This window comes from Ranitomeya variabilis, chromosome 3, assembly GCF_051348905.1.
Source record: "Ranitomeya variabilis isolate aRanVar5 chromosome 3, aRanVar5.hap1, whole genome shotgun sequence".
NCBI lineage: Eukaryota > Metazoa > Chordata > Amphibia > Anura > Dendrobatidae > Ranitomeya > Ranitomeya variabilis.
In genome coordinates this window covers 125,914,453-125,937,534 of record NC_135234.1, presented here as the reverse complement: position 1 = coordinate 125,937,534, position 23,082 = coordinate 125,914,453, and the positions used below count along the sequence as shown (strand labels likewise).

The window sequence follows — 23,082 nt, the reverse complement described above, 5'->3', positions numbered from 1 at the left end:
GCGGGACAAGATGACGTTTTCAGCGGTACCATGGATATTTATATCAGTCTTTTTGATCGCGTGTTATTCCACTTTTTGTTCGGCGGTATGGTAATAAAGCGTTGTTTTTTGCCTCGTTTTTTTTTTTTTTTCTTACGGTGTTTACTGAAGGGGTTAACTAGTGGGGCAGTTTTATAGGTTGGGTCGTTACGGACGCGGCGATACTAAATATGTGTACTTTTATTGTTTTTTTTTTTTTATTTAGATAAAGAAATGTATTTATGGGAATAATATATATTTTTTTTTTATTATTTATTTAGGAATTTTTTTTTATTTTTTTTTACACATGTGGAAATTTTTTTTTTTAACTTTTTTACTTTGTCCCAGGGGGGGACATCACAGATCATTGATCTGGCAGTGTGCACAGCACTCTGCCAGATCGACGATCTGCTGTGCAGGGCTGCAGGCTTACCAAGTGTCTGCTCTGAGCAGACACTCGGTAAGCCACCTCCTTCCCTGCAGGACCCGGATGCCGCGGCCATCTTGGATCCGGGACCTGCAGCCAGGAAGGAGGTAGGAGACCCTCAGAGCAACGCGATCACATCGCGTTGCTCCGGGGGTCTCAGGGAAGCCCGCAGGGAGCCCCCTCCCTGCGCGATGCTTCCCTATACCGTCGGTACACTGCGATCATGTTTGATCGCGGTGTGCCGGGGGTTAATGTGCCGGGGGCGGTCCATGACCGCTCCTGGCACATAGTGCAGGATGTCAGCTGCGATATGCAGCTGACACCCGGCCGCGATCGGCAGCGCTCCCCCCGTGAGCGCCGCTGATCGGTGATGACGTAGTATCCCGTCGGCGGTCATACGGGCCCACCCCACCTCGACGGGATAGTACGTCTGATGTCAGGAAGGGGTTAAATAGGTTTCCAAAGTCTGATTAGTGCGCTCGGTTTGGCCATTCGTCTGAGGATGGAAGGCCGACGAAAAAGACAAATTAATGCCCATCTTAACACAAAAGGTCTGCCAAAATCTAGACACAAACTGGGATCCTCTGTCGGAAACAATATTTTCAGGGATCCCGTGCAAACGAACCACATTTTGAAAAAACAGAGGAACCAACTCGGAGGAGGAAGGCAACTTAGGCAAGGGCACCAAATGGACCATTTTAGAAAAACGATCACACACCACCCAAATGACCGACATTCTCTGAGAGACAGGGAGATCTGAAATAAAATCCATGGAAATGTGCGTCCAAGGCCTCTTCGGGACAGGCAAAGGCAACAACAAGCCACTGGCACGAGAACAGCAAGGCTTAGCCCGAGCACAAATTCCACAAGACTGCACAAAGGAACGCACATCCCGCGACAAGGACGGCCACCAGAAGGACCTAGCCACCAAATCTCTGGTACCAAAAATCCCAGGATGGCCTCCCAACACTGAAGAATGAACCTCGGAAATAACTCTGCTGGTCCATCTGTTATGACCCCAATGGCAGAGGGTCTCAGGAATAATGCTAAGTCAGTAAATACAGAAAACCAGCTCATAGGGCAGTGGTAACTGGGCTGACCATATAACTAATCCTAGCACCACAAATACCAGCAGCCGGGGAACGTTCCTACGTTGATCCTAGACGTCTCGCGCCAGCCGGAGAGCTAACTACCCCTAGAAGGGAAAAGAAAGACCTTTCTTGCCTCCAGAGGAAATACCCCAAAAGTTGGATAGAAGCCCCCCACAAATAATAACGGTGAGGTAAGAGGAAAAGACAAACATAAGAATGAGCTAGGTATTTAGCAAAGAGAGGCCCACTAGCTAATAGCAGAATATAGAAAGATAACTTATATGGTCAGCAAAAAATCCTATCAAAAATATCCACACTGGAAATTCAAGAACCCCCGAACCGTCTAACGGCCCGGGGGGAGAACACCAGCCCCCTAGAGCTTCCAGCAAGGTCAGGAATCACATTTAGTACAAGCTGGACAAAAATGATAGCAAACAAATAACCCAAAAAACAAAGAAGCAAGACTTAGCTTAATTTTGCACGAACCAGGACCAGCAAACAGGAGCAAACAGAATGTGTCTGATAACACCGATGCCAGGCACTGGACTAAGGTTCCAGGAGGTTTATATAGCAACACCCCTGAAGTAACAACCCAGCTGGGTGCAAACTGAGGGAAGGAAATCCCAAAGTCATAACACTAGTAACCACAAGAGGGAGCCAAAAAAGTCTAATTCACAACATCCATCTATCCGGGACAAACAGTCTCTCCGGTGGACAACGGTCAGGTTTATCCGCCTGAAACTCCTGCAGCACTCGTCGCAAATCTGGGGAGATGGCAGACAAAATCACCCCTTCTCTGAGGATACCAGCTGGCTCTGAATCACCAGGAGAGTCAGGCACAAAACTCCTAGAAATAATAATAATAATAATAATAATAATCTTTATTTATATAGCGCCAACATATTCCGCAGCGCTTTACAGTTTAACAGTTTCAAACACAACAGTCATAGGTAACAATGTTAACAATACAGCAATAAAGCAAAATAAGACGACCCTGCTCGTGAGAGCTTACAATCTACAATGAGGTGGGGAGATACAAAGTACAGGTGTGTATTTACAATGATGTATTTACAATGATGGTCCAGCCATCTTCAGGGGGTGGGGGGTAGATGAGATAGTGAATGGGCTACACACACACACAAACATAAAATGACTGATTAGGGAACGTGATAGGCCGCTCTGAACAAATGAGTTTTGAGTGAGCGCCTAAAGCTATGCAAGTTGTGGATGGTCCTAATATCTTGGGGTAGAGCATTCCAGAGGATTGGCGCATTGCTAGAAAGAGCATCAGCCTTCACATTCTTCGAACCAGGCAGGTACGAGACCACGAAATCAAAACGAGAGAAAAACAACGACCAACGAGCCTGTCTAGGATTCAGCCGCTTGGCCGACTCGAGATAAATCAAATTCTTGTGATCAGTCAAGACCACCACACGATGCTTAGCTCCCTCGAGCCAATGTCGCCACTCCTCAAATGCCCACTTCATAGCCAACAACTCCCGATTACCAACATCATAATTCTGCTCGGCAGGCGAAAACTTTCTTGAAAAGAAAGCACATGGCTTCATCACAGAGCCATCAGAGCTTCTCTGCGACAAAACAGCCCCCGCTCCAATCTCAGAAGCATCAACCTCGACCTGGAAAGGAAGGGAGACGTCTGGCTGACATAAGACCGGAGCCGAAGAAAACCGGCGCTTCAGCTCCCGAAAGGCCTCCACAGCCGCAGGAGACCAATTAGTAACATCAGAACCCTTCTTGGTCAAATCCGTCAATGGCTTAACAACACCAGGAAAATTAGCGATGAAGCGACGGTAAAAATTAGCAAAACCCAAGAACTTCTGAAGACTCTTAACAGATGTAGGCTGAGTCCAGTCATGAATAGCCTGAACCTTGACTGGGTCCATCTCAATAGCAGAAGGAGAAAAAATGAAACCCAAAAAAGAGACCTTCTGGACTCCAAAAAGACATTTTGAGCCCTTCACAAATAAAGCATTGGCACGCAGGACCTGAAACACCATCCTGACCTGCTTAACATGGGACTCCCAATCATCCGAAAAAAACAGAATATCATCCAGATACACAATCATAAATTTATCCAGATATTCGCGGAAGATGTCGTGCATAAAGGACTGAAAGACAGAAGGAGCGTTAGAAAGTCCAAAAGGCATCACCAAGTACTCAAAATGGCCTTCGGGCGTATTAAATGCAGTTTTCCATTCATCACCCTGCTTAATACGCACAAGGTTATACGCACCACGAAGATCTATCTTGGTGAACCAACTAGACCCCCTAATGTGAGCAAACAGATCAGATAACAATGGCAAAGGATACTGAAATTTGACCGTGATTTTGTTTAGAAGGCGATAATCAATACAAGGTCTCAAGGAACCATCCTTCTTAGCCACAAAAAAGAACCCCGCACCAAGAGGGGAGGAGGAGGGGCGAATAAGTCCTTTCTCCAAAGACTCCTTTATATAACTCTGCATAGCAGCATGCTCCGGCACTGACAAATTGAAAAGTCGTCCTTTAGGAAACTTACTACCAGGAATCAAATTTATAGCACAATCACAATCCCTATGAGGAGGTAGAGAACTGAGTTTGGGCTCATCAAATACATCCTGGTAATCTGACAAAAACGCAGGGACCTCAGAAGGAGTGGATGAAGCAATTGACACCACAGGAGCGTCGCCATGAATTCCCTGACAACCCCAACTTGACACAGACATTGCTTTCCAATCCAGGACTGGATTATGAGTCTGCAACCATGGCAGGCCCAACACGACAACATCATGCAAATTATGCAATACAAGAAAGCGAATCACCTCCTGATGAACAGGAGTCATGCACATGGTCACTTGTGTCCAGTACTGAGGTTTATTCGTAGCCAATGGTGTAGCATCAATTCCCCTTAGTGGAATAGGGAATTTTAAGGGCTCCAAAACAAAACCACAGCGCCTGGCAAATGACAAATCCATCAGACTCAGGGCAGCACCTGAATCCACAAAAGCCATAACCGGGTAAGATGACAGGGAACAAATCAGGGTAACAGACAAAATAAACTTAGGCTGTAAAGTACCGATGGTGACAGATTTATCAATCTTTTTTGTGCGCTTAGAGCATGCTGAGATAACATGAGCTGAGTCACCACAGTAAAAGCACAACCCATTTTGCCGTCTATAATTTTGCCGTTCACTTCTGGTCAGAATTCTATCACATTGCATAGACTCAGGTGTCTGTTCAGAAGACACCGCCAAATGGTGCGCAGGTTTGCGCTCCCGCAAACGCCGATCAATCTGAATGGCCAGAGTCATTGACTCATTCAGCCCTACAGGCGTAGGGAACCCCACCATGACATTCTTAATGGCTTCAGAAAGACCTTTTCTGAAATTTGCAGCCAGGGCACACTCATTCCATTGAGTAAGCACCGACCATTTCCGAAATTTCTGGCAGTACACCTCTGCATCATCTTGCCCCTGAGAGAGGGCCAACAATGCTTTTTCAGCCTGGTTCTCAAGATTAGGTTCCTCATAGAGCAATCCAAGGGCCAGAAAAAATGCATCCACACTGAGCAATGCAGGATCCCCTGGAGCCAATGCGAAAGCCCAATCTTGATGATCGCCACGCAAGAAAGAAATAATAATCTTAACTTGCTGAACAGAATCCCCAGAGGAACGAGGTTTCAAAGAAAGAAACAACTTGCAAGTGTTCTTAAAATTCAGGAACCTAGATCTAGCTCCAGAAAACAACTCCGGAATAGGTATTCTAGGCTCTGACATAGGACTGTGCACAACAAAATCCTGAATACTTTGTACCCTTGCAGCAAGATGATCTACACTGGAGGCTAAACTTTGGATATCCATATCAGCAGCTGAACTCAGAGCCACACCAAGATTAAGAGGAGGAGAGAAGCCAGACACACAGCAGCTAGACACACGGCAGCAAAAAAAAAAAAAAAAATCTCCAAGCTTCTTTTCTCCTGCTCCTGCCATGCAATTAACACTTTACCGGGCCGGCTGTACTGTTATGATCCTAGTGGCAAGGATCGCAGGTCGGACTAGCTAAGTAACTGAACAGACTACTAGCTCTGGGGAAGTGGTAACTAGATTGACCGCAACCTGATCCTATCCACAAACAACTATAGGCAGCCGTGGAACGTTACCTAAAAATCCTAGACGTCTCTTCAAGGCCTGAGAAACTGACTATTCCTGGAGGGAAAGAAAGTCCTCTCTTGCCTCAGTGGAATGACCCCAAAGATATAGAATAGCCCCCCACAAATATTAACGGTGAGTTAAGGGGAAAGCACAAACGCAGAGATGAAATCAGATTTAGCAAATGAGGCCCGCTAATACTAGATAGCAGAAAATAGGAAGGGAACTGTGCGGTCAATAAAAAACCCTATTCAAAATATCCACGCAGAGATTGCTCGAGCCCCCGCACCAACTAACGGTGCGGGGGAAGCAACTCCGTACCCCAGAGCTTACCAGCAAAAAGAAATCACATATTAGCAAGCTGGCCTAGACTCATCATACACAGAAATCATATTGCAGGCAGATGAGCAAAAAATATTCAAACAGAACTTAGCTTATCCTGAAGAGGCAGAAAACGAGATAATCAGGAGTAATCAGAATAGCACTGAATACATTGACAGCCAGCAACAAGTGGAAGTGAAGCAGAGCTAAATAGGAGCCTCCCTGGTGAATAACGAGGCAGCTGATCCAGCCAGACCCGCAGGATAATAAACCAAACCACCAGGGGGAGCCAAAAAACCAAAGTCACACAATACCATCTGTGACCACAAGAGGGAGCCTGAAAACGGAGTTCACAACACACATAGTCTTCTCCTATGCCTCCTCCGAATCATTCAGATGGTCATTGGTGAACTTCAAACAGGCCTGGACATGTGCTGACGTAAGCAGGGGGACCTTGCTTTCCTTGCAGGATATCAACTTCCTCACACAGCAAGCGGTGCCATAAGTGAGGTCACCAGGGTTCATCAGGCTTGAACTCCAGTGAACTTTCTCATGGCAGCTCAACATTAGACACTGCAGGAGTGATTATGCTTCTGTGAGTGTGAGTCGGCTGACGGGGAGAGCAGTCACTGATGTCACTGCTCCCCAAATCATCAGAACGCTGTGGAACAGTATAAAATATTTCACGTCGGACACGTGTGCGATATATTTGTTTATCATTTTCTTTTTTTTCCAGGGGACATCGGCATAGGTAGATTAGGTGTGAAGGTGAGTATTATGGCTGTTTATTATTTTCTATCTTTTACAGGTGACAAAGGCTTCAATGGATTAGGTGTAAGGTGAGTATAACTATGTTTTTTTTTATTTCAAATATAAGAGTCTGTTTTATTATGTAAATTAAAAGATTTTATTTTTGCTTTGTCTTTTTTGCAATTTAAGTATGGGGTTAGTTATGAGGCCGTCTTATAGACGCCTCTACATTACTAACCTGTGGGATTGATGTCAGCAGCCATAAAACAGTTGGCATCAACACCACATCCATTACCCCACTTGCCACCATACTAGGGCAAGTGGGAAGAGCCGGTCAAAGCCCAGAATTGGTGCATCAAATAGATGCACCTTTTTGGGGGCAGCTGTGGGCTGCTATTTTTAAGCTGGGGGCAATATACATAGCTTCTTACCAGTCTGAGAATACCAGCATGCAGCTGTTTGCTTTAGCTTGGCTGGTTTTCAAAAATTTGAGGACCCCATGATTTTTAAAAATAATTATTTAAATAATTTAAAAAAATGGCGTGGGACCTCTCCATTCTTGATAACCAGCCATCATAAAGCTGACAGCTGGGGAATGCAGCCCACAGCAGTCAGTTTTGCCTGCGTTGGTTATCAAAAATAGAGACCCCCACATCATTTTTTTTTATTTATAGCACAGGTGCCGGCTGATGAATACTCCCATGAGCGACGCCTGGTCTCGCTGTTATAAGCGACAACAAGCGTAGGCTGATGGTAGTAGTACACTCTCATCAGCCAAAGCCCATGATTAGAGGTAACCTTTTTACCACCAGTCATAGCTGCTGGCTCACACTGTTATCTGACATAGTGGGAGCCGTAGCTCTCTGACTGTTGGTAATGATCAGAGCCCGTGTTTGCCATGCAGATGACAGCGTGGCAACCAACGGATGTTCAGGCCTCCCATTCATCTGAATGGGGTTCAGGTGTCATTCTGGTACCCGAACTGAAATTTTTTTAGATACTTGGACAAACCCGCTGGACATGAACGTCCATGGGTTTGCCCATCACTGTTTAGGAGTCTAGTGAATGGTCTCATTCAATGACAGCCTTTCTTGTTTCAAGTCTATGGATAACACTTATTAGGGGTCTGGAACACTGGGCCCCCAATTATCACAAGACTTTTATAGTATTTTTTTCCAAAACTATTATTGGGAGTATTTTGCGCTTCCCTGGGCTCTAGGGCCCAGATGCAGTTGCTTACCTTGGACCCACTATAGACACATCCCTGAATATAGATTGCATTTATTCACAGAACTTAAAAGAAACAACTGAAAAAAGAACAAATGGAAAAATTCAAGTTAGGGTTAATTCTGGTTAATTCAGCACTCAAATGGTTTCTTTAGCATGAAAAGGATGGAGAAGAGGTCACATGACTTCTCTTGTATAGTCAATGGTTTCAGAGAGTTCTTATGCTTTGATTGTGTTTCCCATTAAATCAGTAATCAAGCGTTAAACACAATCTCAATCCTGTTATTTCCAAAATCAATCAACCTCTTGCATATTGTATGTATGTATTCCTGCATATTACACCAGACATTGGAATTTTTTGCAATGCTGTCAACTGTGAAAAATACAGATACAATGTTGTGTCTCCACTGAAACTTAACATTCTGAGATTATTGACTAAATTACCCTTATAAACATTCTGTGATTGCTTTTCCTGAGCCTACAGCATCAAATAAAGTCTTTAAGGGAATCTGTCACCCCAAAATTCGCCTATAAACTGCGGCCACCACCATCAGGGGCTTATCTACAGCATTCTGTAATGCTGTAGTTAAGCCCCCGATGTATCCTGCAAGATAAGAAAAACAAGTTATATTATACTCACTCGGGGCGGTCGCGGTTCTGTTCTGGTCCGATGGGAGTCGCGGTTTGGGTCCGGTGCCTCCCATCTTCATACGATGACGTGGGGTGACAGATTCCCTTTAAGACTTCTTAATGTAATGCTGTAGATAAGGCTACTTTCACACGCGTCATTTCGCCTACGTCGCAATGCATCGTTTAGGAGAAAAAACGCATCCTACAAAGTTGTCGGCAGGATGCGTTTTTTCTCCATAGACTTGCGTTAGCGACGCATTGCGACGGATTGCCACACGTTGCATCCGTCGTGTGACGGGTGCGTTGTGTTTTGGCGGACCGTCGGCACAAAAAAAGTTCTATGTAACTTTATTTTGTGCGTCATGTCCGCCATTTTTGACCGTGCATGTGCGTCCGAAACTCCGCCCCCTCCTCCCCGGACATTACAATGGGCAGCGGATGCGTTGAAAAACTGCATCCGCTGCCCCCGTTGCGCTTTTATTTCACAGCATGCGTCGGTACGCGGGCTGATGCATGGCGACGCTAGTGTGAAAGTAGCCTTAGCCCCTGTTGGCGGTGGCCGCAGTTTATAGGCCAATTTCGGTGTGACAGATTCCCTTTAATGGGGAAATCAGGTACAGTGTTATGTATGTCTCATTTCATGAAATCTCGAATGTATATGATCTAATAATCGAGTGTGGGTAAAATAATGGCAAAATTAAGTTAAGAACGTTAAACCTTTTAAATATAAACTAAATCTGTATCTCCGAAATAATAAGTACAGCTAAACATTTTGTGTACTAGTGAATACAATACAGCTCTAACAAAAATTAAGAGACCACTGCAAAATGTTCAGTTTGTCTGATTTTTCTCTTTATAGGTATATTTTTGAGTAAAATGTAAATTGTTCATTTATTCTATAAACTTCTGACAACATTGTCTTCGAATTTCCAAGCAATACATTTTGTATTTTTTTTCTGAAAAGGAGAAATGGTCAAAATTAAAAAAAACAGTGCTTTTAGATCTCAAATAATGCAAAGAAAACAAGTTCATAATCGTTTAGAAACAACAATATTAATGTTTTAACTCAGGAAGAGTTCAGAAATCAATATTTTGTGGAATTTTTAATCACGGCTTTCATGCGTCTTGGCATGCTTTCCACCAGTCTTTCACACTGCTTCTGGCGCAAAAATTTAAGCAGTTCTTCTTTGATGGCTTGTGATTTCTTGATTACATTCCAGAGGTTTTCAATGGGGTTCAGGTCTGGAGATTGGGCTGCCCATGACAGGGTTTTGATGTGGTGGTCTCTTAATTTTTGCCAGAGCTGTAACTCGGATGCATCTCTTATATATTCTTATATATATTCTTCCGACAAGCCTACAACCTGCAGTAACCACCGATCAACCAAACCGCTGCATGACCAGCTCTATCCTCACCTACTGTATTCTCACCCATCCCTTGTAGATTGTGAGCCTTCGCGGACAGGGTCCTCTCTCCTCCTGTACCAGTTATGACTTGTATTGTTTAAGATTATTGTACTTGTTTTTATTATGTATACCCCTCCTCACATGTAAAGCGCCATGGAATAAATGGCGCTGTAACAATAAATAATAATAATAATATAGATACTTTGAATCCTTTGTACATGGATGTGGTATTAGTCCATATTTTGTACTCAATTCCAGATGTTGCACAAGTTATCTTAGTTTAAGTAAATATTTTATGCATTAACAGTTTTTTTTTCAAATGTGTTAGTGATTTAAAATAGTTGTTTTTCCCGCCTATAAAAACACAATTTAGGGATTAAAAAAATGGAAGGTTGGAAAAAGTGACCTGAACTTTGATCCAAATTAAAATACTTTAAGAAACGACCAAAGACGCCTTTACCTCTGTAATTTGTAACTGTGAAAGGCTGGGGGGGGAGGAGGAGGTAAACATTCCGAATGCCTCTCACCAATAGAAGCAAACCGGAGAAAGACGCCTACATTTATTAAAATGTGCATGCCTTTTAGACAATTTGGGACATATTGGACTGGCGTAGATTTTGTCTATAAATTAGAACAATTTCTGGTATAAAATTATAGTAAATCTGACAGATACTGGTTGGCCACGCACCCAGCACCAGTGGAATGAACTTGTCTGTAGTACTGACTCCGACAGTGACCTTAGACCCAGCCATGCCTCCTTCAACCCTGTGCACCTCAGGTTCTGCAACCACTACCTAAAGGCATTTCTTAACCCTAGATGTATCTAATGTATACTCACTTGTTGTGACATCATCACTCACTAGAACATTGTTGATGGTATGCAGATGGTATTCCTAACACTATGGATTACATAACCAATAAATAAAGTGGCACTCTGTAGCGCTATAGCATGCAAACATAATATATTTGAAACTTGAATTGAATTACTGCTCTAGAAAATAGGAAAAAATGAGAATACTTAGCGCATAAATTGGCCAATTCATGTGTACCCGGCAGCCACGATAAGGCGATTCTCATTGCTGGGACCCTAATGTGAATCCTCTCTTAGACTAAAGTCTACATTTATATGGGAAGGTAGGATCCTGCTGTAATTAAAAATGCCTGAGGCTGAGGGGCGGAGTGCACAGTCAGAAAGCCCATGTATACAAATATCAAAAGACTGACCGTCACTTCCAAACAGAAATCAGGTGTGAACAGGTGCTTACTAAGAGTAGCCATCTCCATATATAACAAACAAATAAAGCAGTACTCTGTAGCGCTTAGCATGCAAACATGAAATATATGAAATTTGAATTGCATTACTGGACTAGAAAATATGAAAAATTGAGAATACTTAAATTACATAAATTGGCCAATACATAATTTCGCCAATTTATGTGTACCCTATGACATGCACACTATAGAGTCTGTGATAATCCAGGATAACCAATAAGTAGTATGTAAGTCCTGGACTGTTCAGAACACAACAGTGGGATGGCATCACTCCTTCATTCTGTAAAAGGGTAGAAGACCTCAATTTTCAATTGTCTTACACTAATATATTAAAATTCTTAAAAATGATGGCCATTAACATTATTAGTACTAATGTAAGGCTCTGTTCACAACTGCTGTAATTTCCAATGTTCTGCTTTACGATCAACAGAAATTAAGTGATGATAGTGCAGGATCTTTCAAATGATGCACAACAATGGCGCCCAGTGGAGTCCTTCGAATGTAATGGGATCTGACATGTTTCTGTTACAGCATTCGTCATTTTTCTGGACGAAATACAGCATTTTGTTTGGGATTTTTTTACATACTCATCAAGGTAGAAGTGAACATAGTATTAGTTCTGTATAAAATCCACCTACTATTGAACAGTTCTCCTAGAAAACATTAGATTATGCATGTTCCTTAATTTTCTTTGCTTTACCTAAAAAACGAAAAATAATGAAATGTATAAGTTAAGATAGACAGTGATATCATAATTTTTATTTTTCATACACTACAAGTTCCAGTGATTGAAATGATGTAACATCGAGCAGATGTTTCAGTGAGAATCTGGTTTACAAGATCCTCATCAGGTGCTTCATAACAAGCATTAATGATTTCGATGCAGCAGTCCCTTTGAAACCTCACTCTGCTAATCCATGTAATTTAATTTCTCGCTATTCTTCTTGTGTGACACACCTCCTTCCCTTTGTATCACAGACCAAAGCGGTTAAAGGCAAACAAGCTTGGGATTTGGAACAACATCAGTCAGAAGACTAAACTGTATGAGCCATAGCAGTGGGCATAAGATTTGAAGTCATGGGATGTGGAACATCTGTCAAGACAGAATATCAAGGCAGAAAGTCTGAAAATGGTAAGTGCTTAAAGTAGGTCTAGAAATCAATATTAATTCAATATAAAGTTTTCATATAAAATGCAACTAAGGTCATAAACTTGTATATTTGTCAGTAGTGTGCCATTAGACTATCTGGGTATATTTGTGGTATTTCTTTTCTTTTTGTATTTATACATTACACCTCCTAAAAACTAAAGATAATAAAAAAGAAATTCTATATATAAATTAGAGTTTTCACTACAGGAAATAAAAAAAATAATTTTGTGTTCACTTACACCTAAACACTATTTTGGGACTTAAAAAAATGGATCCTTGTTTTTTGTGTGCATGCATGTGTTTTGATTGCAAATTGAGCATTCCATATTGTACATACACTACAGCCTTCCCACGCTAATGTGCTAGTCTGCTATACATAATATGTATGTATGTATACATGTATACAGTATGAATGCATATATAATATACATAATCTAATGGTATTATTATACACTCCCCTAAATTAAAATTGCAAAGCCAAGAAGAAAAAGTTGTGGACTTATGGAAATAAAATGATTGATAGGCACGCTATTGATATTTATATGCAAATGATGAGGATATGGAAACAAACTTTTCAAAACCTCTAGATTTACTATGTATCAATTATGAGCGCCATGCTCATAAATACATGCACTTACACGTCTTGGCTGCTATCAATATCAATGAGGTTAATAAAGGGAGCCTGTGACTTGATTCATCCTTTATAAACCAAGGTCAAAACATGGCAACATCATTACAACTAAGTGTATTTTTTCTCTGAAATGCCAGAGAAAGATCCACCAAGAAACATAGCTGGTGACAAGACTAGTGGCGCTGCTTCTCCCCCAACTTCTCTATCTAGATGGTTGACATGTATGTTCCATAGCGAGAGACCTGTCTATCACCTGGAACGACGCAGAACCAGACTAGTCAGGCTGGACAGACATCTGTCTGAGATGGTTTAGAAAATCCTGCATTGAGCAGGAGGTTGGACACGACGACCCTGGAGGTCCCTTCCAACTCTACCATTCTATGAGTAGTGTCATCTCTGTCTGTGGTTCCCCGGTTGATCTTCTAACTATATTTTATTTGAAATGCCAGATCAGGCTCGGCTCTGATTCTTGCAGCTCCCATTATACCACTGTACATCATAATCCTGGAGCTAGGATTGGTGTGACATTACCTCATGAAGGCCTTTTTATAGCGTTGCCCACATACTCTCATGTTGAAGACTGGAGTCAGGAATGGAGCAGTGGAGGCTGGAATGTAAGTCTATGCTCTTCAACGATGAGTCCGCTTTAGTTTTCATTCCAGGTACACTAACAGTTCGGCGTTCTATTGATTTGGTTGGGAAACCAGTAATACGGCCATTTTTCCAAAGTGTCAAGGAGTCGCATTTTTAACACAATAAGACCAGACCTGCTACTGTGAGCAGCCTACTTGTCCTAAATGTGCTACCATGTCCTGTAGCATCTTCAGACTTGACTTCCATCAAACACAGCTGAGATGTCATTGGTCAGCAATTGAAAAGGGGCTGACAGCAGCGTACCTTGATGATTTGTGTGTCCAAATGTATTCAGCATGGCAGAACATTCCTTAGATATCAATTAATAACCTCATTGACATCATGCCGACGCTTGTAAGTGCGTGTATTTCTTTATGTGCTGCTCATACGAAATGCTGAATAAATTGAGATATTTAGAAAATTTAGTTTCCATTTTTTCAACAACAGTGGTGCTTGAAGTTATGTGAACCCATGCGAATTTTCAATATTTCTGCATACATTTTTACCTAAAACTGCATCAGATTTTCACACAAGTCCTTAAACTAGGAAAATAGAACCACATAAAACAAATGAGTAAAATATATTAGACTTAGCCATTTTTTAAATGAGAAAAATTATCAAATATCAAATGTCTGTGAGTGGAAAAAGTATAAGAACCGTTAGTATTAGCAGACAATTGGAGCATAAAACTATAGTCTTTTGTTTTCAGTCCATGGGATAGCAAACAGGTGTGGGTAGTTGACCTGATTTACTTAAAGAAGCACTCCTGTCTTCAAAGTTTTTATCCTTGTAATATATTCGTCATATTATATAGCACTGTGTTCTTGCAATTGCTCTTTTTGCCTTTCTACCCAGTTAATTATTATTTTTTCTCTGCTCTATATAGAAATAGGAAGTCTCTTTTTCCTGCATGAGTCATCTCCCTTTTCAGCTCCTGACCCAGCTGCTCCTCTGTTCCTCCCTGCCAGAAACTTTTTCAGTGATGACTCATGCAGGGAAAATAAACTTCCTCTTTCTACACAGAGCTTAGAAGGATTCGGCTAGTCTGTTTTTAATCAGGTGATGTCATAAACCTACTGGAAATGAGAAGAATTAGCTGAGTAGAAAGGCGCAAAATGAGAAATTGTAAGTACACAGTGCGGTATAATATGATGATTGCAATATACAGTATTAAGAGGATAAAAGTTTTGATTGGAGTGCTTCTTTAAATAACAGGGATTTATCAAAGTCTGATCTTCACAACATGTGTTTGTGAAAGTGTATTATAGCGTGAACGAAAGAGATCACTCCAAATTGTATAAAAGTTTGTGAGTTTACAGGTACTGGCGTAGCTAGGGTAACCTACAAGCAACTAAAGTCCTCTCTCACATTAGATAATGCTAATGTTCATGAGTCCAGTATCAGGGGAAAACTGAGCAACAATTGTGTGCTTGGCAGATTGCAAGGAGAAAGCCACTGTTCTCCAAAAATAATATTGATGCTATCTGTATTACCTGGACAAGAGAGTAGACTGTTGGAACAATGTTTTGTGATACATGAGTCTAAAATTGAGCTTTTTGGTTGAAATGAGAAGCGTTATGTTTGAAGAAAAAAAAAGACTTAATTATCATATATAAACCTCATATCATATGTGAAGTGAAAAAAAGTGATGATAAAATGTTTTGGTTCTGTTTTGCTGATCTGGGTCAGAAAGGCTTGCCATCACTGATAGACCGAGGAATTCAGAATTATACCAACAAATTCTAAAGGAAAATATCTGAATAACTGTCCATAAAGAACTACCGTATATACTCGAGTATAAGCCGAGATTTTCAGCCCATTTTTTTAGGCTAAAAGTGCCTCTTTCAGCTTATACTCGAGTCATTGTCCCAGGGGGTTGGTGGGTGAGGGGGAGTGGCGGCTGTCACATCATACTCACCTGCTCCCGGCGCGGTCTCTGCACTTCCCTTCTTCTCCAATAGTCTCTGGCGCCTGCAGCTCTTTTTGTGCTCAACGGTCATGTGGCACCACTCATTAAAGTAATGAATATGGACACAACTCCACTCCCATAGGCGGAGCGCATATTCATTACTTTAATGAGCTGTACCATGTGACCGCTGAAAACAGGAACAAGCTGCCGGCGCGTGCCGGAGACCATCGGAGAAGCAGGGACCGCGTCAGGAGGGGGTGAGTATGACGGGGAGGGTGAGCCATGCAATATTCACCTGTCCCCGTTCCACCGCCGAGCTCTGTCTTCTGCGTCCTCTGGCTATGACGTTCAGGTCAGATGGCTAGATGACGTAGTTAGTGTACGCCCTCTGCCTGAACAATCACTGCAGAGAGGCGGAAGACACAGTGGCACGTGGCGGAGGAACGGGGACAGGTGAATATTGCAAGTGCCGTTATCCTGAGCCAGCGGTGACTCCGGCACTTGGCTCCCATAGCGCGCCAGTGTCCCCACCTGCTCAGGCCCCCGACACCCAGCACCCAGCGATGAGAGGTGAGTATGTCATTCTTTTCTTTTTTTTTTTATCGCAGTTGCAGCAGCTTACGGGGCATATTATTCTATAGATCATCTTATGGGGCCATCAACCTTTGTGCAGCATTATATGGGGCATAATCTATGGAGCATCTTATGGGGCCATCAACCTTTATGGAGCATTATATGGTTCATATTATGCTGTGGAGCATCTTATGGGGCCATCAACCTTTATGGAGCATATTATTCTATGGAGCATCTTATGGGACCATCAACCTTTGTGCAGAATTATGGGGCATAATATTCTATGGAGCATCTTATGGGGCCATCAACCTTTATGGAGCATTATATGGGGTATATTATGCTATGGAGCATCTTATGGGGCCATCAACCTTTATGGAGCATTATATTCTATGGAGCATCTTATGGGCCCATCAACCTTTATGGGGCAGCATATGGGGGATAATATGCTATGGAGCATCTTATGGGGCCATCAACCTTTGTGCAGCATTATATGGGGCATAATATTCTATGGAGCATCTTATGGGCCCATCAACCTTTATGGGGCAGCATATGGGGCATAATATTCTATTGAGCATCTTATGGGGCCATCAACTGTGCAGCATTATATGGGGCATAATATTCTATGGAGCATCTTATGGGGCCATCATTAACCTTTTATGCAGCATTATATGGGGCGTATTTTGTATGGGGCCCATCATGAACTTATGGAGCATTATATGGGGCTCCTGATTCAATATGGATATTCAAAAACACTTAACCTACTGATGTCTCAATTAATTTTACTTTTATTGATATCTATTTTTATTTTTTTAAATTTACCAGTAGCTGCTGCATTTCCTACCCTAGGCTTATACTCGAGTCAATAAGTTTTCCCAGTTTTTTGTGGCAAAATTAGGGGTCTCGACTTATACTCGAGTATATACGGTATTCCCATTTATATTTTTTAATAAATGTGTGTATATGTGCATGTAATGTGAGTGTATTCTGTCCAGACAGCTGTGGGCTAATATTAATTGTCTAAGAAGGGGCTATGGATATTGTCCCCCTCCGAGACGAAGAACATCAGCCGTCAGCCACCGCAGAGATGGCACATCCATAAGATGTGCCAGTTCTGTGGCTTAGCTTCGCTCTTCCCGCGTGCCCTGGTGCGATGGCAAGTGGGGTAATAGTTGTGGGGTTGATGTCAGATGTTTTATGGCCGCTGACATCAAGCTCACAGGTTAGTAATGGAGAGGCTTCTATAAGACCCCTATCCATTAGTAAGCCTATAGTTAAATGTAATAAAGTAATTTAATTGAAATAAACATACAGAGTCCTTTATTTGAAACAAAAACTCCTCAACCCTCTTCTACCCATTTATTATTCCACAAAAATAAAAAAGCAAAGTTATACTCACCTTTCCGCCGATAATACATTAATGGCCATGTCCCACAATGCAGATCTGATCTGGTCAAGAGATGTACAATGATCCCCCTTAACATTAAAACTAATGTTGTGCAAGTCTACTTGATCACTTTCGGCCATTACCCTCTAGTTCAATTCTGATGTTCATGTCACCATTGTAGTTGCTTTCAGTGGTGGACAGAAATCTGCATGGGCACACTGACTTGTCTGCAACTATGCATTACTGTATGCAGCAAGCTGTTATGCACGGCGTTTCTGACACTTTTCTTCTGTAACCAGCATTAACTTTTTCATAAATTTGTTTTGCAGTAGGATTGCTACTGTACTAATGAGGAATCGCACCGGACAGACAAGTCTTCACTCCCCTTATAGATCCTCAAACTTTTGGTGTAAATGACCCTTTCGCTAGCTCACCGATTGTCCTACTTTGGAACACTTTTGATAGGTACTAATTGCCACTTGCTGAGAGAATCATTTTTCATGATCAGAGAACCATTCTGCTATTTTAGAGATGAATTGACCCAGTCATTTTGCCATCACAACTTGACTTACTGTTGAGTTATTGCTTAACGTATCCTACTTTGACAGGTGGGGGCAGATATTAGGCTGTGGTTAAATTTTATGGCTAATTAGTGTGCACACAGCATTTATAATTTGTCATCAATCAGTAGAATTATTTATGCATGTTCATGAAGAAAATATGTGAAATACATGTTGCATAGTTGCAACAATAAATGCAAAACAGATGAATAAAAGAGCACTAAAACATTTGGCAGCGGTCCTCTATATTCACAAACTCCTCTGAAACTTATTGGCCAATTATTCTTATTATTTTCCTAACAAAAAGATGTGTAAGCATAATCTTGTGAAAGCAAAATGAGCAGATCACTGTGAACAATAAAGTCCTCAGAGGTATTAGAGCCTTGGGAATGTGCTCGTTCTAATGTTTTTTTTCTTTGTCCTATAACGACGTCTACTTTGTTTCTTCTTTTTTTACAAAATCAAAAGTTCCAAAATGAAAAAGTAATTTAGTAAAGATTGTTATCATCACACTAAAACTCTAAAAGAGGAAGAAATGATGGCTTATTAATTTCCCAGTATTCTACAAACTCATTGTGGTCATTGTTGCATAAAACCGACAAGACAACTTTTGTGTGGGGCTGCTGACTTCTAAAAAGAGAATCTTTCACCAGTTTTAGCATGTTGAAGTGGCCACATCATGGAGTTGAATAAAATGTGTTTTTTTTTGTCTTTTTTTAATTATTAGATATTAGCTTGTAAAGTTCAGATTCTAATTTATCATCAGCCCACAAGGGCTTTATCAGAGTTTTTTTTTCTGGGGGTGTGTACTTTTTCTCCAGCGTGATTACCGTGTTGACCAGTCATAAGCAAGAGGTGTCGCCAGGAAAAAAAAAGAATATGCCCCTAGACGGTCAGAAGAACATGCTTTCTCCTCTGTGACATTTATGACAGATTGCCCTCATCTCAGCCCTGATTCCTCCAGCAACTGTGTACTGTATAATACTGCAGAGCTAAGTGTCATTACAAACACCTATTGCAGCTACAGCTTTCCTCTCACACTGACTGCCATGAGATGAGGTGTTTGTAAAGAGAGCTGTACTTTACTTTACATGGAGCTGTAGATATCAGGAATGTCTATTATTGTATCTCACAGGAGAAGGCATATTCTTCTCACCTTCTGGGGGTGTGTTCTTTTTTCCTTGTGTGAAGCCTGCTGCTTATGATTGGTCAACGTAATACAGAGGAAAACAGTATATGCCGCAGAAAAGAATCTCTGAGACGCCCACTTGGTTTTATCATAAGTTCTAACATAAACTTTACAGGATAATATCTATGCAATCAGGTTAGAAATGTAAAAATAAAAACAAAAATTGTTCAGCTCTGCAGCCACTATTTTATGATGTGGTCAGTTTTACATGTCAAAATTGGTGAAAGTTCCTTTTTAACTCCATTAATGCTGGAATTCCAAACATCCCCTCTTAGAAGTTATGTATCGCTTCTGACCTAAAGGTTCTCCGATACTAAGGTCCGATTGGAAAAATTAGTCCATGTATGGATACTATTGAGTAGATATGTTTTGTATTTTAGGGGCACCATGGTTGGTTATATTAGTAGGGGCTTTTATTCTATTACCAGTATGTACTCTGTGAGCGCAGCTTTATGATTTTAATTGTTTTATGGGCACTGGCACACTGCTCTGTGGCTTGCACTGCTTTAACAGTGAATCTGTCTAAGAATACAATGTTATTGGATATTTTAACTTTGTATGTTATTACCATGCAGGTCATTCTGTTTTGCCTGCCATACATTATTATTATTCTGTGGCTAATCGAGGTATTGGATTGCTTTTAATTGATTTTATAAAAAATTTTTCTCTTTGTCTTTTTTTGTTTTCTTAGGTTCATACACATATATTGGCAGTCTGGTAGAAGATATAAGTTTTGATGTCTTCCGCGGGTGGATGCTACTCTTTGGACAATGTGCAATATGTATATGATCTTCTTTTTTTGATTTGGCTAAGGTTCTAATATTTGTCTAATTATGCCTACGTAATTATAGCCCTTGAGATATAGGTCCAGATGTGTGTTATGGTTACTTTAATCAGACTTACAGCCTAGGACTCTTGGTGTGATTTGTTTAGATTTGTGGCCCTGTGAAGAGTCAGGAGTCCGGGATACATGCGCAGTGATGTGGCTGTGGGCCGGCATGGCTTACCTCGCAGAGTTGCGTCATCGGTAGTGACGCTGCGGGGGGTGGAGCTATATGAGCCCTAGTATTGACGCACAGGTTGGTCTTATTTGTTTACATCCCATAGATCATATGTGTTAATGACAGCGGTGATCGCTCTAATTGGTTAGGGGGCGCTTTCCATGGGGAGAAGCGTCTCCCTGTAGAGTTATGCTTGGTGAACCTCCTTTAGATGTTTAACTCAGGATGTGTATGTGAGTACGTTTGGAGTCTGGAGCTATTGTTCAGTGGTGCGGCGGTGGGCGTGGTCTGTTCCCCTCACTATGCGGTGTCATTGGTGATGACGCAGATGTGGGTGGGGCCGTGTGGGTCCGCACGCCGGCACGCAAGCATGTAGCACCGCTCTCACATATTGGAGGTGTGTCTGCTGATTGGATGAAGCGAACATGCTGCTGCATTGAATGGCTCATCTATTGGTTCAGAGATGTTTGTAAACATTATTGACTAACGTGATGTGATAGGCCACCTTGGGACATGATGCATTTTGGGTGCTGTGTGGATTGGTGGAGCATAATACTGATGCAGATTGGTGGATCCTACACATGTGACCGAATGGGCTGTACAGTGGAATCTGATAGGCAGGATGATAATGGAACAGATGCTATACATGTTACTATTGGTTCACGGTTACCAAGGTTACAGGGATGGATCCTTAAGCAGGTTGTCTTATGGAGTTTATTGCCAGTTATATGATGATTTCTTGATATTTTGTCTGCAAATTTGCTATGTGTATGAAGTATAATATATGTATTTGTATTGTTATGTAATTTTATAAGGTATTTATGATGTGGGTGGATATCTTGTGGGGATTGGTGGATGGTAATCCATCCCCTATAAGAGTCCACCATTTTCAATGTATTTTATGCTTGACAAAGACCCATGTAGGGTCGAAACGTTGCATCGTGGCTAATAAAGGAAATCGTTTGTGAACACTTTCACCTGGATTGGATGCTGTCCTTCATCTCTATTTGCCTGCCATACAGTCCAGTGTTTCTAGGTATGGCACTTTCTCCTAAAGTAATTACTTTACAATGGGCAAGTATATTTTCTCCATTCTAAGCAGCGCTATACTATTCATGGATAAATTGAAAGAAAATGAAGTCTAGCTGCCACTAAAAATAAATTATTATGCTAGGATAAAAAAAAAACACTTATAAAATGTAGATAATGTTTCTTCACACATTTGTACCTGAAGGGAATGTGAGTCAATCAGGTTACAAGTATGGTATTGGATTATTTATATCACTTTCCACTTATTACATGGCTAAAACAAGTCACATCTTGTTTCTTTTTGTGGTGTTTGTTTGCTTTCCTGCTTTTATCGTAAATGTTTACTTTTTGCCTCCAGGAAAATTATAGACAAAAAACAGCTTAATTGCTGCAGAATAACAAACTACGGTAATCATAGTTGAAAGTCGATTTATGTTTTTTGTTCACTTAAAGAGAACTTGTCACCAGTGGCAGGAGATGTGATTCTGTTTAGTGATCATAACTGATTGCCCCTTGGATATTGATGTTCTTGTACAAATCAATATTCTGGTTATCACTGATAAAGTCCTTCTCTGCCTGATAAAACATTGTGAATAACTTTTATATTTTTTCTCAAATAAAACACAGCTATAAGCCCCATTACATTAGCTACTCTGAACACCTGTAAATTTGTAGAGACCTGAAACCACAATAGAATAAAATAGAGAAACTAGCAAGTTTCAGAATGACGTATCACAGTATATAATGGAGTGCTGTACGTCACCAAACAGATTTCCCACAAACAAACATAAATAATGTAATGTAACGTCTTATGGTCAGCGTGGTCGTCTCTCTCACCTGTAGAGTGTAAGCTCTTAAAGGGCCACTGTCACCCCCCTCCAGCCGTTATAAACTAATAGAGCCACCTTGTGCAGCAGTAATGCTGCAGTGTAACAAGGTGGCTCTTTTAGTTTTTGATTCAGTTATTCCCTCAATAAAGCGTTTTAAAATTTGTACAAAATAATCTGTCCTTAGACCTGGAGGCAGGTCCGAAGCTTCCTCGGTGAATCTCCCAACGGCCGTCACTCTTCTCTTCTGGGGATGTGGTCGCCGCCCCCTTCACGCTGTTTCTTCTTAAATCCAGCGCCTGCGCTGTGCGTGCCTGCCTGGGGCAGGCGCAGTCTTCATTGTCCGTCATAGGTCAGATGCAGGGTGCCTGACTGCGCAGGTGCGGGCAGTGTGGCCACCCTGTTGCTGAATCCCCGCCCCGCACTGTGTTATTCATTATGCACAGTGCGGGGCTGGGGTTCCTGGGCATGCGCACTGCGCTGTTCATACGCTCCCCCAGCTCAGACGCTCCCCCAGCTCATACGCTCCCCCAGCTCCCCCGCCTTCCAGCGTTATTATTTGCGGCTGCTTCATTCCAAACGCTGGCAAGGAAACCTGTATATTACGGCAACGCTGGAAGGCGGGGGACCGGGGGAGCGTCTGAACAGCGCAGTGCGCATGCCCAGGAACCCCAGCCCCGCACTGTGCATAATGAATAACACAGTGCGGGGCGGGGATTCAGCAACAGGGTGGCCACACTGCCCGCACAGGCGCAGTCAGGCACCCTGCATCTGACCTATGACGGACAATGAAGACTGCGCCTGCCCCAGGCAGGCACGCACAGCGCAGGCGCTGGATTTAAGAAGAAACAGCGCGCAGGGGGTGGCGACCACATCCCCAGAAGAGAAGAGTGACGGCCGTTGGGA

General features: G+C 42.0%; 1 protein-coding gene across 1 annotated transcript in view; it reads left to right on the top strand.

Annotated features, from left to right (window-relative positions):
* Positions 1-12,367: 12,367 nt before the first annotated feature.
* The window catches only part of PPEF1 (protein phosphatase with EF-hand domain 1), a 65,933-nt gene continuing 55,218 nt past the window's right edge, over positions 12,368-23,082 (top strand). The window contains exon 1 of the mRNA XM_077299122.1: positions 12,368-12,422. Coding sequence (XP_077155237.1) covers positions 12,368-12,422 — 55 coding nt within the window. The remainder of the gene's footprint in view (positions 12,423-23,082) is intronic.